The sequence below is a fragment of the Aptenodytes patagonicus genome, chromosome 2 (genome assembly GCF_965638725.1).
Source record: "Aptenodytes patagonicus chromosome 2, bAptPat1.pri.cur, whole genome shotgun sequence".
Classification (NCBI taxonomy): Eukaryota; Metazoa; Chordata; class Aves; order Sphenisciformes; family Spheniscidae; genus Aptenodytes; species Aptenodytes patagonicus.
Genome location: NC_134950.1, coordinates 52,904,696 through 52,922,365, shown reverse-complemented (window position 1 = coordinate 52,922,365; position 17,670 = coordinate 52,904,696). Strand labels below are relative to the sequence as shown.

The window sequence follows — 17,670 nt, the reverse complement described above, 5'->3', positions numbered from 1 at the left end:
CTTTAAGTCTTAAGTCCTTCTCCATAAACCGTTCTTTGACAAGAAGTTTCTGTGTCCCCGATTTTTTTTTTTCTATGAAGTATTTAACTATAAATGACTGCAAGAATCAGCATTTTGGAATTATGCCTGCAGGTCAGGGTTGTGGTGGTTGTGGTTCTTGTACTTTCCCATCATATTTCCTTGCCCCAGTTTAATAAACTGAGTAATGTTAAATCCCTGAAAGAAGGGGAACTCATCTATTTGTTTTCCTAATAAAAACACAGGAAGAATAATTATAAGTGAAATAGGAAATATGCAACCCAAGCATTTTACTATACATATACATTATCACTGTTCTACATGCTTTTTCTCAGACTATTCATGCCCTGAACTGAAGTTTGAAAAGCAACTTTTACATTGACTTGTCTTTGTATTTTAATTTTGGGGAGCGGTATTCAAATCGGAAGCATATTTCTCTGTGGTGATACAGCAGTTTGCTCTCATCAGAAATTCTTCTTTTGCCCCCCTTCTCCACTTACCACTTCCAGATACGATTTTTACCTGAAACAAGTCAAACTATTTCCATAATTACCGATTTTAATTTGTGATCTTTTTAGTTCTGTGTACCATTTGTGTGCGTGGAGTAAGATATTATAATGTATATGCAACTTACTGTGAGCTGCTTTCTACTCATAAAGATAAACCAAGGATGGGAGGCTATCCTGTTCCAAAGCCATCTTTTAACTTGGCTGCAGTCGTGGCAGAAACAATTGGACTTGCTGTTCAAGAGGAATCTGTAAGTAGTATTCCCAGATTTCTTACATAATCAGCTTTTTGTGTCAGTTGTTTTTGAAAACAGTATTTTTCTCTTTTGCATTAAAACTCTGCACAAGTATTCTGAGTTCCAATAAGCTCACTTTGATGTGCTTTTGCTTACTCATTACAGAATTGCTCTAGCAAGAAGAGAGATAACTGTGCTGACCTGTCCCGGGGGTTGGGGAGGAGGGTAGGGGCGCAGTTCCTGCTGTCTATACAACTTTCAAGTTTGACTAAGTGGACTAAATCCTTGGGTCTGCCAAACTCCCTTTGTGCAGTAATCAAGTCTAAGACACTAAAAAGATTATTTGGTGATGAGTCTGTTTGGTGACTCAGGTGAGATTATGTGATGTTTTTACTTGGTAACTACAGTGAAAATGATAGTATGCAGACTGTTTTTTTAATGTGTGCATTGAATGATGAATTTTTTAAATTTCCATAAGACTTCTTTAAAATTGTTGGTCAAAATTTGATCTGTCTTGTAACTCTTATTATTTTTCAGAGTTTTGAATAGTTCAATTTGAATGGGTCTTCAGAGTATTTATGTGCAAACCTAGCATATTTCTAATTTTTAATTCTAATAGCTTCTCACACTTCCTTTCTTTGTTTTCCTTCACCACTTGCAAGGAGTCCCAGAGTATACTGAGTCTTCCCTGCACTAATACTGTTATGAGCCAGACCCCAGAGAGCATGCAGTCTGAAGACTCAAGAAAACATCCAGCTTGTGAATCAAGAAATGATGACAACAATTTAGGGTGTGTTTCCACTTGGTTAGAATAATATTGTTTTAAACAGGCTTACATGAAGTTCTGGTTTTAGAATTTAAAACCTTACAGCGGTTTGCTTTAAAGGTACAGAGATGGAAATAAATATTTTCGTATTATACAGGCTTCTTTCAAGTAAATAACATTAGAACCAAAGGAACTGATAGAATGCAAAACTGTGGACTTTTACTTCATTCTCAAACTTCTGATTTGGCTTTCTATGTACAGAGTCCCTCCCTCACTGACTTCTTGTTATTGCGAGGTATTTTCTGAGGCCCGTAAACCTGGGGGTAAGGGGCCTGGAGCTGGGGTAGGAAGATGATCATAAAACTTTTCTGCTGACTAGATGTCATACCAGTTGACTGTTGCCCTTCCCACTCTCCTCAGGATGTTGTGGTCTAAACTGAAATTTTTTTTAGCCCTTACCTGTCATCTTAAATGTATGTTTTATTGATGACAAGTAAAAAACAGAGTACCTGAAAGAAGTTTGCACATTTTTCCTTCACTTGCAGAAGCTTTGAGAATCTGTTATCATGATTATAAGATGTATACAAGAACCTAGATAGGCTGCTATCACAACCATTCTCACTTTCTTCTGTTTCACTGCATTGAAAGGTAGGAAGTCCTTTGGTAGAAGAGATTCCTAGGTAGGCTTAATTCTGTCCTTGGTTCTCAGTTGAACGTGGAACAGAATTTCACACCATAGTAAAAGGAAGGACAAGGTCTGTGTTTTGTTTGCCTTTTACAGCTCTAAGTGCAACAGTACTTACTCCTAGACGAAAAATTTCCCTTTTCTTTTTCCTTCTGTTTTCAGTTAATGCTAGCAGGTCTGACAGCTTTAAAGTAGATCACTGATAGGAAACATATTTTTTGTATATCCCTTTCTCTCCTCCCAGCCCTCTGTGTACTCCAGAAAAATATCTCATCTCTCATTGTATTCAGTCTTTCAGATCCATCTCAGAACACTCCACCACATGTTGACTGGGATTCTCAGGTAGCCTCTCCTGTTTTTGGAGCTTCTAGCAGTATGAAGAACAACTCAAGTACAAGTCATGCCGCTTGTATTTTAGATTCAGGATTGAAGCCTAATCTCAAAACCAACCTCTTCAACAATCCTTCCAGTTCCAGATCTCATAAAAGTAGACCAAAATCTGAAGATGTTGCTTTTGTTGCACCACTGAATCTCGGAACTGAAATCAACTCAGTTATCAGCCAGGCCTCTATCAATAGGCAAATGGTTGTGAAAAAGAATACTAATGAGGCTGTAACCTGTGTTGGAAACACTTGTGCAGCTAAAAATGAATTGATCAAGAGCGATTTCCTTCTTGTACACCAGAGGCAGCTAGAAAGCAGGTGTGCCAAGAGGAAGAAAGCTGAAGATGAGCATGCAATTAGCTGTGAAAAAACATCCTTCAACAAAGAGAACTCTATGCCCTTTCGATCAGATGTTCAGCATATTAATGGGGAACATACAGTTGATAAGCCCTTGGATCTGTCTGATCGCTTCTCTGGAGTTCGTTGTCAAGAGAAAAAACAAGGAAGTGAGGAGACCTGTAAAAATAGACTGAAACAGGTGACTCTGCATGACATTTTTTCACAGCTAGGGAAGCCCATTCCTGAAGGTTCGTCATCCATTCAAAATGCCAACAATGAGAGTTCTTTGTTTGGCAGAGATTTACAAGAGGAATCCTATGGACAAGAGGCAATGCTGGAAAAAACATTCCCCGATAAGAAAAACCAAATCCAAATGAAAGAAGAAGTTCCTCCCTTCAAAATTGCACCAATGCCAAGTTCTCCAGAGACAGAGCAACTTTTTGATGATGTGGAGGTATGCTTTTCTGACTTTTTTTTTTCCTTCTCCTTTGAAATATTATATTTAAGTTTTGGGAAATAGTAAAATTGCAATATGTTGTTAGGTTGTCAGTGGCCATGTACCACATAGAAAGAAAACAAGGACAGGACATGGAGAGTCTGAACCAGCATCTGTACTTCAACCAAACCCTTGTAGACTATCAAAAAATAAAGCACTGCAAAATGAGCAAGGTAACTCAATTAAAATGTTCCTTTTATTGTCCCCCGCCCCTCCAGCCTGTACTATGGTTGAATAGAATTTTTCGTATCTTCTTTTCTCCCATTTTAATCACTTTCTCTGTTCTGCTTCTAACTTAGTCTCATCCTATTCAGGACTTCTCAAGATCACCCCCAACATTTTCAATCTGTGTCTTCCTGGCATTCTTGTGCCACTATATAATACATATATCATTGGCATCCAGCTGTAAACTCAACAGGCTAGGAATCTTGTTCGTTCTTGTTTATTTAGCATTGTTGTTTACTGCAGCATGTGAATAACAGATACTGAAATAAAATCTCAGGAAGTTTGAGTTTAAACTATCTATATCAAATGCTTGAAAACTGTACTTAAGTGTAAGGATAAGCCATTTTGTTAACATTTTTCATGATTCACGATGATCTGTTAAAGAAATTTGTACCTTTAATGATAATGAGCAGATGCTGCCAAATACTCTTCCTGGAAGTTGTATCTTCTTTCCTGTTAAGTGGTCCCAGTCTGAAAACTTATTTTTTGAACTGGGATTGTAGAATCACTGCTTTTGTACTCCTTAGCTGAGATGTTACACTGCATACTTTATTTAGAAATACTTGCACTGTGAATTTTAAAAAAATCTGTCAGCAGTTGGTGTGGCCATGTAGCTTGGAATCTAAACCTCTACTTCACAGATAAATCAAGAGCCATCTCTGGAACAATGACCGGACACTGGTTTTTACTCTTTTGTAGTCTAAGCCCTGACTTTTGTATTCTTATTGTCCTAATGTCTTCTAGCGAGTATTAACACTACTTGATTTACACAGTACAGAGATTTTACCTGCAAGAGTATTTTATGTATTACGTACTTCATGCAAACACAAAGGAGTGGTGTGCTCCCTGAATATGACAAAAAATTAAAGATTTATTTCTAACTCTTCAGGCAAAATATGATTTAAAGCAAATGGGTATGTTTATTGCTTGAGAAAAATCAATCCCTAAACCCAAAGATTAATTGATAAAAGGAAAGCTGACTTATAATTTAGACACTATAGGATGCTGTTGGCGGAATTGGATTCTGATTATTTGCCTTTTTTCTCATATTCTCTGCATCCAGACCCGAAAGATAAACCTTCTTTAGAAAACCTCCAGTGGTGCATAGACCCAGGAGCTGACCTTTCACAGTACAAAATGGACGTTACTGTGATTGATACAAAGGTAAACTTGTGTAACAAGTCTGCATGTTCTATGATATTGAAAAAAGCCTACAAAAGTAGTACCATGAACTTTATTCTGGGCAGATCAAAACCACTTTTTAACAAAAAATCTAAATTCAGCTCATTTGATATTTGTTTGCACTCCTGAAATGTTTGTTTATGCATAGTACACTACAGTTATCCTAAAACGTTTCCACTGTCTAGTTGTATTTGATAAACTCAGCCAGCTGGCTACTCAGTATGAAACTGATGCATTTGGGGGTGGTTTGGGGTTTCTTTTAAGAAAAAAAAAATGTGATAAATCTCATAATTTTTCCTGTGAAAATGTTCACTGTGATATCTCTTTATGTTAAGTAATAGAAAATGTGGAAATAATGACTATTATCTATCTTTGAGTTGGGTGCAGGTTGGTTATTAGGATCTCTGAGAATTTTCCTGAACTCTATTTGTTTTGTCTCACTTAAAGACTATCTTAAAATGTATTAATTTGACCAGGTTTTAATTTCTATATGTTTCATTGTTACTCTTTATCTTTGTAGAATTTAACATGAAAACTTTTAAGGCATTTCTTGCCCGTCAAGTAATGTAATCCACCAGATAAATGCTTCACATTTGAATTTCAAAACATGTTATTCTCTTACCTAGATTTTACATCTTTATTACACAGACATTACTGCAGAAAAAACATCATAAAAGTGTCCAAAAAGATGCCAGTAGCTGTTGCGAAAGCGTTTCAGATATACAGCAATGACACTGACTACATCAGTTGCTTCTGAGTGCAATTTTGTATGTTTGGTTTTTTTATTTAGGGTGGTTCTCAATCAAGAGTCGGAGGGGAAGTTGTTGATATGGATTATACATATGTTAGTGAAAGTGTGCTGTTAAAAATGAAAAATCAAGAGCAAAACCAGGAAAGCAGTCCAAGTAAGACTTTTTTTTTCCCCTTTGGTTTGCTGTTTTTTTGTGACAAGGAGGAGGAAAGAGTGAAGGGCATTTTTTTTTCCCCTGTACGAATAGACAGTAGAAGATGGTTTGCAGTAAAACAGCACTGATGTATTTTTGTAGGTTACAAAGGTCAGTCTGTTGCCTAGTAGAATCAGTGGTGGTTGTTGATCTTTTTTTAACTTAGTAAGAAAATGATAGGATTTGTGCTGAGATAGAGCCAGTAGCTATACTTTTACAGTGCTTAAAGAGTTAAATACTTGACCATATAATAGTTCTGATCTCACCTGCGGCAATCACTCTTACAACAAACAGCTTTGAAAGTTTTCTATGTAATCATATCAGACTTTCTATGGGAAGACTAATTTCATTTTTAATGGCATATAAATAGAACTGGTATACTTAAATCCGAATGTGTTTATATCACATTTAATTTATGGTATGTGGTGAATCATGGCTGCAGGGCAGTGACTTTTAATGGTGTGTTTTGGTTTTTTTTAAGCTGTTGCAACTTGATCACGTTTCTGTAGTTTATCTCCTACCCACAGAAAGTATTTCCTTCTGCTTGGATAACTCCATAATTACAAGGACAAAAATTTCACGTATCCAGTGTTAAGGTTAAAGGTATATCAAGGTGATTTAGTAATTAAATTTTAGAAATTGAATCAAGGTATCTTTATGAAAAATAGATGAGCAGTGTCCACATTTAAAAGATTGACAGAGAAGTTGCAGAAACAAATATATTGCTGGTGTTGAGTTAAGCAGTACTGGAGCAGGAAGTAAATGTTAGTTCTTCTGATACACATTCAATCAAAATATACTTTCTTGACTTAAATTGTTGAGAGGATGATTTGGATGTTCATTATGCTTTTTTATAATAGGAGGAGAAAAAAAAAAGAATGATACCTTAGCAGAAATGTTTGATCGGACAACCTATGAAGAATATGAATCCTGCCTACCAGAAGACAGTCCTTCTGCATGTGACCAAAAAGAAACTCTTCATGATGAAGAGCAGGATAAGGGAATAACAGCAGCAAGCAAGAAGCTAAAGAGTGGGATATAATTTGTTCTGTCTTTATTAGCCTGGTTAAACTACGAAAGTTGATTTGAAATCAGACTCTGTTCTCTAGGAACAAATATGCCAAATAAACCATGAGTTCATTTTTCATAAATTCAATGGGAAAATTTATTCATTGTAAGGACATAACATAAACAAATATGAAAATTATTTTGGTAGTTCATTGTTTATAGCCACCACACAAATATGAGATGTGTAATAGAAGTTGGCATAGGAGCTGTACAGCAAAGTGACTCTTACAGAAGACACCAGTTTTTGGCTGCAGATTACTTGCTTCCTAGGTTCTATCAAAGGTTTCGCAGTATCTTATATTTTAAGCAACCTTTCCTTTGCTATTCTGCTTATCTTTTTTACTTGTCTCACTGCTGTTTTCCTTCTACTCTAGTAATGCTTTTTGATCAATGGTTCAATCAGTTCTATATTATTTTTAGTATCTGTTTGAATCTGTTGTCTCAGACTGCATGTACATGGCATTTTTGCAGTTCTTAATAGCTGGCTAATAATTTTACAGACATTTCTCCAGGCAGTCTGTTAACCTTACATGATGTAATTTCTTGTTTTGCCTGTGTATTTACAGAACATGAGGATAAACAAGATAAAGCCAAGCAGAAAGCTTTTGTGGAGCCCTATCTCAAAAGTGATGAAAGGTAATTTAATTTGTTCTGTATAGGCATTTTAAGGCTCTTTATATCCTCCCTGTAGGGAACTTGTTCTTCCATAAAATAAACGTGTTTGTACGTAACATACTAGCAGCTGAAGATGCACAGGTAAAAGTTCTAGTGGATTAGATAAAAGCCTTAGATAAAAGCTGGGGTGGGGGTGGCGGGGAATAAACGCATTGAGATGCCTATCTATCACATTTGCTGAAGAGAAGGGATTGCCTCTTCTGGTTTTTATAGTTTTATTGAATGCAGTCTTCTGTAATCCATGTTGTTTCTTACAGGCATGTGGTCATGCATGAGTTTGAGCAAAGAGCCTATTGGGTGCTTGTACAAATGAAAACCTTTCCTTCTCTGGCACTTTTGCCCCTTCCTCTGGGCAATAAAGGAGTAATGTTTAACAATTGTACCTCTTAGTGTTTCCTCTATTGCCTTTCTGTATAATCATCGTTGGTAGTCTGAATCTTCATTTCATAATGATACCGACCCCTTCAGTTAAATAGTTGTTAGCTTATTTTTTACCTCAGCGTATGTTTTCTTTGTAGAGGAAAACTTACTTAGTGTTTTGTGAGCAGATAAGTTGAAAAGAATCTGTTTGTTCTGTTCTTGAACCCCAACATACGTTCCTCTTGCAGAAATCAGTACAAGCACAACTGTGTCGCCAGCAAAATAAATATTCTACACAAGATCTATATTTGAGTAATTTTGATCTAGGAATTATTTTCACGCTATGAAAAGCCATAATGAGGAGATGCACATCTCTGGTTATGTAAAAGATCATATTACATTTAAAAAATACTGGAACTGTTTTAGTTACAAAAATAGTCCTATTCAGCTATGAAATGCAGTATGATTGGGTTTTGCAGGCATTTTCTGATATTTTTTTTCTTGAGACTCTCCTTCATTGTGTTCTAAAAACCGAAAATTTTCAGACATGTAGGAGAAATAAATGTGCTATCGTGTGAAAACATTTTTGTTTTTCAGAAAGAATACTGTGTTAGATTTTCCTCATATTGAGGTTATTCGAAAAAAAGAAGAAAGAAAAAAATTGCTTGGCCATACTTGTAAGGAATGTGAAATAGTAAGTAGTGCTTTAAAATTTGGTCAATCTTCCATTCTTCTAACTCTGCTAGTATCTAAGTGCTAAAGTGCTGTTGAAATTATGAAACTGGTTGCATCATCATCAGTACCTACAGTAGCAGAGAAGTAAGTGTTTACCAAAGCTGTTTTACCAAGTTTTGAGTTGGTTGGTTTGTTTTTAACTGTAGTAACTGCATATAACTTAGAAAGTCTTAATTTTTTTGTGTGTATCTCTATAAGGATAGAAACTTCTTACATCATGGTTCCAGTAAGATTTTTGTCAATAACAAATACATTAGCTAGTCAAAGAATGATTACAAGTTTCTAAACTTTAGCTCAAAAGCTCTACTGAAATATACAGGTACTGGAATAAGTAAGTTCTATGTCCTGTTGTATCTATATATAGATATATCTTGGTTGGTTTCGGGTTTTTTTCTTGTTTTCTGGGGTGTCCGTGTTTTCAGATAATTGCACCAGCATAGGTGCCAATGTGTATATATGTGCAAATGCATGCAAAAATGTTTATATTAGCAGGTTTTTTTCTTGTTTTCTGGGGTGTCCGTGTTTTCAGATAATTGCACCAGCATAGGTGCCAATGTGTATATATGTGCAAATGCATGCAAAAATGTTTATATTAGCAGGTTTTTTTCTTGTTTTCTGGGGTGTCCGTGTTTTCAGATAATTGCACCAGCATAGGTGCCAATGGGTATATATGTGCAAATGCATGCAAAAATGTTTATATTAGCAGGTTAAACTATGAAATTTTAGGTTTCACATTACACTTTCTTCCTCCCTTTCGAGTTACTAAACTTCTTTCAGATACTTGGTATAGAGATAAAATACTGAAGTAATTACATGTGTAATAAGGACATATTTCATTTGCTCATTAATGAACTTTCAGGCTGGAGTTAATTAGGCGATGATCTTATACATTATGGCTCGCCAGAAGTATTGATTAATGACTGAATAATGATGGATCCTCTGGAATCTTTTCACTTAATTTCCACACCATAGAACCAACATTTTTCATAGATTCTTCTGCTATTCACTTTGTAGTTAAGTCACGTTTACTTAGCTGACGAAATTTATTAGAGTATATTTTTAACAAAAACACATTCCTGAAAAATAGCTTTGGTAAAACTCATTAAATACAAACAATTAAGTTTTACAGTCAACTATAAATACCATTTTCAAAAATATGTTTGATTTTAAAAGTTTGAAAGAAAACAAGATGGGGGGGGGGGGTGGACGACACAAAAAACACCAAAATACCCCAAACTTTCAGTCTATTTCTTGGCCCAAGAGACATGTGTTGAGTGGCTTAATTTCCTGTCTCTGTAAGCTACAGATCTTCTCTCCGTAAATCCAGTTCTTGTTACTTTCTGGCAAGTTAGAGTGGTAACTACGGTGTTTGGAAACATTTACAGCTCCAATTTTACAATATCAGGTTTCTGCCTTAAACTTTAAAAAAGTTTGGGTTTGTTGGTTTGGTGGGGGGGGGGTTTAAGTCTGTGCCATTCAAGATTAATGTCTTGGAATGTGTGGAATGCTTGGCTGTGTCACTGTACCATAATAAAACTAGCTTTGAATGAAATGCCTATGGAAAAAGGGAGTATTAGACAAAGCATAAATGATGCTTTAAAAAAGTCTTGGCTTACTTATTAGTCATACGGGTTTGAAGTCTCCAAAGCCTAAGGAAATGCTTAGGGAGCGGGTAGAAATCAGTAAATTGTTTCTGGCCATGTGCTGCATGCAGTATGAGAGTGGGGAGAGTTATCTGTCATTTTGAGAAGATGTGAGAGATTTAACTTCTGCACATGCCATAGCAGACTGATATCAAAGTCCTTTATAAGTCCTTATCTTAAAACTTTGTGGAACTCATTTACTTTACAATGTAGAACATTTGATCAGAGGTCTTGTTTTGGTTTGTTATGACTTTGCGATGCAATCAGAGAAAGATTGTATGCAGGAGTTACTGGTAGCTTGTAAAAGTAACATTTGTTAGTGTGGTTATTAAGTCTAGCTATGCTTTAGATAAGTAGGAGAATCAGATTTTTTTATATATATTTAGATTACAGAAATTACTCTTAAGTAACTTTGTGCTAAACTAATGAGAGGAACACTTTAAGGGTTTGTTCTTTTTTTGAGACTGAAAATTGTAGAGTTCTGTAAACGATTCTTTCACAGTGCAGATACCGCAGGATGAGATTTTGCGTATCTTTTCACACATGGAAAAGCCTAGCTCGAATGTTTCATGTGGGCTGAAAATGCTGTGGGTAGTGAGATCAATCTAGAAAACAGCTGAGAGTTTTTTTGCTGTTTAGCAGACATATATGTAACTTTCTCATTCTTTGTCAACCCTAATATATTTCTAAACAAGCCAAAATAAAAGGTTACTTTCTAATTTCTTTTGAATACATACTTAGCTTGATTATTCATTGGTCTTTTTATTTTCTGTTCCTACAAAATTGTACTGTATTTTTCATTGTGTGATCCATAAATATTCCTCACCAATCATAAACATTTGAATTCCAAAAAAATGCAGCACACTGCAAACTTTTAGTAGGCCGATTTCTAAAATTCCAGGCTATTTAAAGGACAAATGTAAGGTGCACTGCTAATTATCCCTAAATGAGACTCAGCTATTAATCTTATTTGGTTTACACAGATACTGTAGAATTCTTATAATTAATTTTGTTGACTTAACATCATGTCATTTCTTAACTTTTATCAGTGAAAATTGATGTGTACTAGATGATAATTACCTGTTCTGCTTCTTTCATTAGTCTCTAGACCTTTAGCTGAGTGACACAGACATTTTTCCAGCTGGGTCTCTGAAGTCCAGCTGCATGAGTGACCCCACTCTGATTCAATCCCCAAACTACTGATATCCACTTAAGTTCTGGTCTTAGCATAGGCTTTTTCCTGTTTAAGGGAACATTGCATAAGACAGTGGCAAACTCTCAAACTAAGTGTCTCCAAATTCAGTGACTGAAAGGGGTTCTGCTGTCAAGAGTGTGGGAGTGTCCTGGGCTTACACTCAATACGTTTTGAAGAACCTTTTACTAGGGGCTCATAACCATTCCTGAATATTATCTTTGGAACTGGCAGTTTATTCTATCCTGCATGCCAGGACTTTGTAGTAGACAGACCAGTAATCTGAAATTTTGGGTACAACCTACTAACAACCTGAATCTCTGTTCTTGACCAGGAGAGACCCACATGTTACTAGATCAGATTCCTGTATTAATAAGGGCTTTGAAAGAAGAATACGTTCTGGTGTCACACTTTGTAGAATGGCAAGAAATCTGAATTGATTTGGGGGGGGCGGGGAGAGAAAATGTACCTTGGTTTCAGGCAGAGTTGCAGTTCCCACAGACTACAGAATCATAAAATGAAACAAGTCTACTTTTCCTAGTTCATGCAGTTTTGTCACTGACATTTTCAGAGCTGTGATTACTCTTTGCTATACAATCATTGGTATTTATCTCTCATGATTTTTTGGAGGAGGATTTTTATGCCTATTTTATATTTTGTCTGCCATCTAGTAGGAAAAAAGGAATTTATTAGTGTACTTTATGATTCTAAGTAAGTAGGTTTTCTGAAATCCTACCCGTAGATGGAGACAGGAAGTAATGTCTATTGACAGAGATATTCTATTCTTTTCTTGATTTCCCCAGTCTAGATCACTTTCCAGCTGATTGAATGAGCTTTTAAACTTCAGTTTGCCTTTTTGAACTGTAACACTGTCATTTCAGTAGAATTGTTTTGCCGCTCTTATGAGGGTTAGGTTTCTTGTGCAATCCAGATGGTGACTGTTGGCTTGCCACTTGAATCAAACAGTGCATTCACTTTGAAAATATTTTGGTACTCTATGATATCCAAGTGCCAGATTGCTATTTTTAGGAGATGCTAACTAGACACACAAACTAAAACAGTAGAAAACTGCATGAAAAAAGCCCTATCTTTCTATGATGTTACTCATGGGAACACCCAGCAAAAAAGTTTGGAGAGTATATATACTTTTCTTGTTGCAGTCCCCAGTACAGCTGACAGGGATGAAAGAGTAGCTAGCCAACTTACTATATACCCTAGAGAATGCCCAGCTGGCAGATAGTTTCTGGAGTCCCAGTGTCAGTCAGCTAGTTAAACTAGCTCTTTATTTACTCCTAATTTGAGGGTAATAAAGTAGGAAGCATTTTGACTTAAGTTTGCTGTTACTACTGTAAATGTAGACGTAATTCTGCAGCATGGATTTTGTAGTGCGTTTTTTCACTTTTCTATTTTATTTGTAAATGCAAGCTGAAACTTAGTTTATTAGAAAATTCCCATCTATTTCAACACCTGTGCTACTTAGCTTTGTAAAATCAGTCAGTAAAACTGTTGACATAAGTAATTGTACACATGCCTAAACCTTGTACCTGTGGTACGTTAAAAGATGTAAAGCTAACAAACTTGCCACCATAAGGTTAAACTTAATCTGTAAATTCAGTAAGCTTTTAGGATAATGGCCAGGTGTTTGTCATTTGGATAACAAATCTCTACTTTTGGCTATCCTCACCGTTATTTTTAGATAACGTGTTAATAAACAGTGATTGACAATGTCATTGTGTAAAGCAGTTGCTCTATACATATGAATTTGTTAACTTGGATTTTTTTTTTTCCCTAACATTCAGTATTATGCAGACATTCCAGAAGAAGAGAGAGAAAAGAAACTAGCTTCCTGTTCAAGACACAGATTTCGATACATTCCTCCAAATACTCCTGAAAACTTCTGGGAGGTGGGATTTCCTTCCACCCAAACTTGTATGGAAAGAGGTTTGTGCAAAAAAGGCTTACAAAGCACTTTTTAAAGCTGATTTCCTGCCCCCCCCATGGTTCCCTGAAATTATCTCTAGTTCATAAAGCAGCCTTTCTCACCCAGTCTTCTTGAGGTCTGTTTCCTTATCAGCAGCCATTATTTTGAATAAATATTGTCTTTTTTTTAGCAGCTCTTGTACTACAAAGAAGAAGGGAATATAAGGAGACTTTCTTAGAGCCTAGATAGAGAAGGCAGAAATAATTGGGTTTTTCATAGAACTTAAAACCCTACATGTCTTTGACCCAAAGCAAGAATTGGGTCAGCATTTTCAAAGGCAAAGGCTGAGAGATTGTACTTACTGAGGAGAGACAGGCAGCACTGTTGATGTCCTTTGCCTGTATCTTTAGAGCTCCATAATACCACATGATAATGGAAATGTTGAAGGTAGGGTGTGATTAAATAGTTTTTAATACGTATACCCTGCTTGTTAGTGACACTCAAAAGCTGGTTTGGTTGGTTTTTTCTTTTTTACTTCATGCAGAAGATTGTTCTTTCCTAAATAATTCTTCTAAACCCTAGAGCTTGGTATAAAAATGAGTTTTTACTAATGATGTTAAAATATGGTGAGTTTGTAGTGTACTATATATACGTTTCTTCAGAAGTGGTGAAACCCTGAGGTAAGGAGCCCTATATGAACTCTCTTTGAGTTACTTAATCTTTATTTGTGCGTATGTTATTAGCTGTGAAGCATTAATCTTCACTTATTTTTATCTGTTCTTGTAACAGTTCCAGGTCAGGCATAGGAAAATGTAGCCAGAGATGTGTATGTGTTCTTGTGTGATAGTGTTGCAGTATCATCTTTAATCTTTCAGAACAGGGAGCCTTGATTTTTAGGGACTTACCTAACTTTCATAGTGCAAATCATACTGCTTAATCAAGATATAGTGAGTTGAGTTCATTTAAATTTAAAGCTGTATTTCCAAGAAATATGTGTATTTCAAACACGGTGTTCAGAACTTTAAGCCTCGCCCTCATCGTGGGGGACAAATGTCAGATTTGCTCTTGAGGCCCTAGTCAAGTTCCCCCTTCTTAAATATCCACTGCAAAGGGTTAAACTAGTCATAGAATTCGCAGGCTGTTAAGATTCCTTGGGCTTGGTTAGGCTTCAGGAAAATGGTTCTTTTTTTTCCATCAATTTGTCTCTGGTATCACATAAAGGAAAGTGAATCCCTCAGTCCAGCTAGCCAGGACGTCAGGAACGCTGCTGAATCGCTGCTTCCTTTGTGAGTAGTCTCTTTCCTCTCTTGCGTATCCAGTTAGACAGGGCTTGGCTGAGGCTAATCCATTCCTCCTTTACCTTAAGTAATGAGAGAGAGTTCTCACCACTCTAGAACCACCTTTTGGGTCTTGATCATTATCTTTCAAGATGAACAAATCGTAGTCCTTCCTCTTCCAACCTGGTTGCCTCTTACCTGTTCCAGCCGATGAGAAAGCTGGTCTAAACTAGGCATGTCCATTTATAACTTCAGGTGATCGAGATATCCTGTTAGGGAGATTGTCTGTTACTACCCATTTGGAATCTGCTTGCAACCTCGTTAAAATTAGCTTCTTGGCTATCTCCTTGTTCTGCTAGAGTAAGAGCTGTTCAGTTGTTAATGGTCCTCAACAGCATATTTTTTAAAGGGCAGACTTCAGATCAGCCCTTTCTTGGTAAAAAGCCATATTATACAAGAGTGCAGCAAGAACACCAAAATACCAGAGAGAGTTCCCATGATGAGCAATTGCAGCTGTCACTCAGAAGTAATGGGGTACAAAGGATGTATTTCCTACTTCTTATTGGTATATTGAACCAATTGTGGTTTGTGTTATTTTTGTTTTTTAAATAACTGAGTTGCATAGACAGCATTTTCCAACTATGAAGTAGGAATCTACTACTCTCACTTCAGCGGATGTTAGTGCTGATAAACAGTAAGGGTTTGACAAAAGCCAGGTGCTGTAACTGATTTGCATAAAATGTCTGCTTACTATCAGCGTTAGCTAAGTTGAGCATGTTATAGAAATTTTCTATATACTTTTCTTATCAGAGAGCTTTCAAAGCATGTTTGATCCATAGGTTGATGTTTGGTTTTTTTTCCAGATGGACAAGTCTTTAACAAATAAGAATGCCCTCAAAACAGAGGGGTGTACTGTTTAGACCCACAAAGCACACGTGCCTGAAGTTTCCTGTGTATGACTAGGAAATACATTTTAAAAAGTGATTTTTATTAGTCAACTGAATTTGCAGTAATTACATGCTTTGTTACTCTTAGGTAAAATCTTCTGTAGGAAAGACAATGAAAAACGCAATTTTGTTTTGAATAGATGAATAATTCATAGCTTCCATTCTCTTCTTCAGTATTATCTGTCTGTATTGCATTACTATGCAGTCATCTACTAGAAGGCAGCTGAGGGTTTTCATTAACGATATTGCACTCTGGGATCTCTAACTTTTTGTCAAGTGAGAACCAGTTGCCATAAAAGGAAAAAAATTCACAAGTTATTTTTTTGAGGGTAAACAAAAAATGAAACTAAAGTTATGCGTGTTTTTATACTGTATGGTTTACCTCAGATCTGTTCTTATTCTTTTAAGGATATATTAAAGAGGATCTTGCTCCCTGTCAACGTCCAAAAAGACGGCAGCCTTATGCTGTAATGTTTTCTCCAAAAGGCAAAGAGCAGAAGACATAAAGGATGGGGAAGTAAGGCACGCCAACTTGAAGAGTATCTTTCCTGTCCTTAGATATTTATAGTTAATATAAACTTGAAATAAAGAACTGTGTTTTCCACAATGATAGATAAATCATTTCATTAAATATGTAAATTTTATAAAAGTAATTTGATGTACCAGGAAACAAAACTATTTAATGTACGTCTGTTTCATATTGTGTTAATACATTTTGTATTAATTTTTGCACCTGTCAGACAATGAGTCTCCCATTTTTTTTCTTTGAAGTCAACAGCTAAAATTCCAGCAAATCCTGTCTGAACTTTGTGTCAGTGAGTAACTGCTTTGAAGTCACTGAAATCAGTTGTTCTTGCGAGGTCTAAATGCCTGTCAATGGGAACAGAACTGCAGATTTTGTAGGGTGCTTTTATTTTGCACTGGATTTTTTTATATAGCCTTTCTCTTTTAGCAATAATGGTTATATCTACTTGTAATAAAGCTGTATTAAATATGAAAGGTATCTACTGTTAATAGTTTGGAGGTATAAAAACCATGTAGTCTAAGTGTCTGTCTTAAATTTTTTGTTAAACATATAGCACCATGGTTTCCTCAGCATTTAAATTAGAATATCCAATACTTTTTTCTTAGTTTGGATCTGTTTGTATATCTGTCTCATTTATTGATAAGGAGATAAGCATTGTTATTTCTAAATTTGGATGACAACTGTGCACAGAGTTCTCCTAGGTGATGACCATTGCTGTCCAGTAGATTATGAAGGATTCTCCAGAGGTATTTTAAATTAATTTAAATTAATTTTTTGTAGCAGGGGATATAGTTTCATACTTGTATTTGGAGAGTAAAAGCATGCAGTATCACAGAGGCAGGGTAATGCTTTTACATAGGTAGGCAGGCCAAAGATCACTATAAGATACCTAAGAATAAAACAGCATTCTAGAATAGAATAAAATGTTCAAGCAGCGTACAATCAGAGTTAGGTTCAGCCAGTGAGAATTTTCTTTAAAAAGAGATCATAAAGCAAGCAACTATTTAAATGTCTTAAACCAAAATAAAAGAATAGAAAGTACAGATACTTTTATTTTTAATAATAAAAATAAATTTAAAAATATAAGTATCTGTACTTTCTATTCTTGTACTTTATATATATGTATGTGTGCGTATAAAAAGGTATGTATTTAAAAACTTGGTGGATAGGACTATTTAATTCCAGGTGTAGTTATATAGGAGTGGTGGTAGGTTCTGCTGGTGGAGAGGTTATGGCATATGCCTAAAAAGAAAACTAAAAAAAATTTGATTAATTGTAACACTAAGTAGCACAAAATCCTTTTAGGTTGAAATCACAGGCCTTGCAGAAAAATAGAAGGTGTATCACTAGGCACTGTCCCCATCCTACCTGCTTAGCTGATTGATTTGCTTTAGCATTTCATAAGGATATATCCTAAGGAATAGCAAAGGCATGAAGCCAAATAACAATGAAAATCTTTAGTCATTCCCATATATACTAACGTGTGCTGACAATAAATGTTTACACACTGTAGAAGTTCATTTCTTGGAGCAGGTAGTCAAAGAAT

The 17,670-nt window shown here is 35.8% G+C and overlaps 1 protein-coding gene across 5 annotated transcripts in view; it reads left to right on the top strand.

The window, feature by feature from the left end:
* The window catches only part of RBBP8 (RB binding protein 8, endonuclease), a 46,914-nt gene extending 30,200 nt beyond the window's left edge, over window positions 1-16,714 (top strand). For all 5 annotated transcript variants that reach the window (XM_076329847.1, XM_076329849.1, XM_076329846.1 and 2 more), the window contains 11 exons: window positions 678-775; window positions 1,423-1,550; window positions 2,502-3,387; window positions 3,476-3,602; window positions 4,718-4,818; window positions 5,627-5,741; window positions 6,641-6,811; window positions 7,415-7,484; window positions 8,481-8,577; window positions 13,253-13,394; window positions 16,007-16,714. In XM_076329847.1, the coding sequence (XP_076185962.1) occupies window positions 678-775; window positions 1,423-1,550; window positions 2,502-3,387; window positions 3,476-3,602; window positions 4,718-4,818; window positions 5,627-5,741; window positions 6,641-6,811; window positions 7,415-7,484; window positions 8,481-8,577; window positions 13,253-13,394; window positions 16,007-16,104 (2,033 nt within the window). In that variant the 3' untranslated portion in view covers window positions 16,105-16,714. The remainder of the gene's footprint in view (window positions 1-677; window positions 776-1,422; window positions 1,551-2,501; window positions 3,388-3,475; window positions 3,603-4,717; window positions 4,819-5,626; window positions 5,742-6,640; window positions 6,812-7,414; window positions 7,485-8,480; window positions 8,578-13,252; window positions 13,395-16,006) is intronic.
* Window positions 16,715-17,670: the final 956 nt, after the last annotated feature.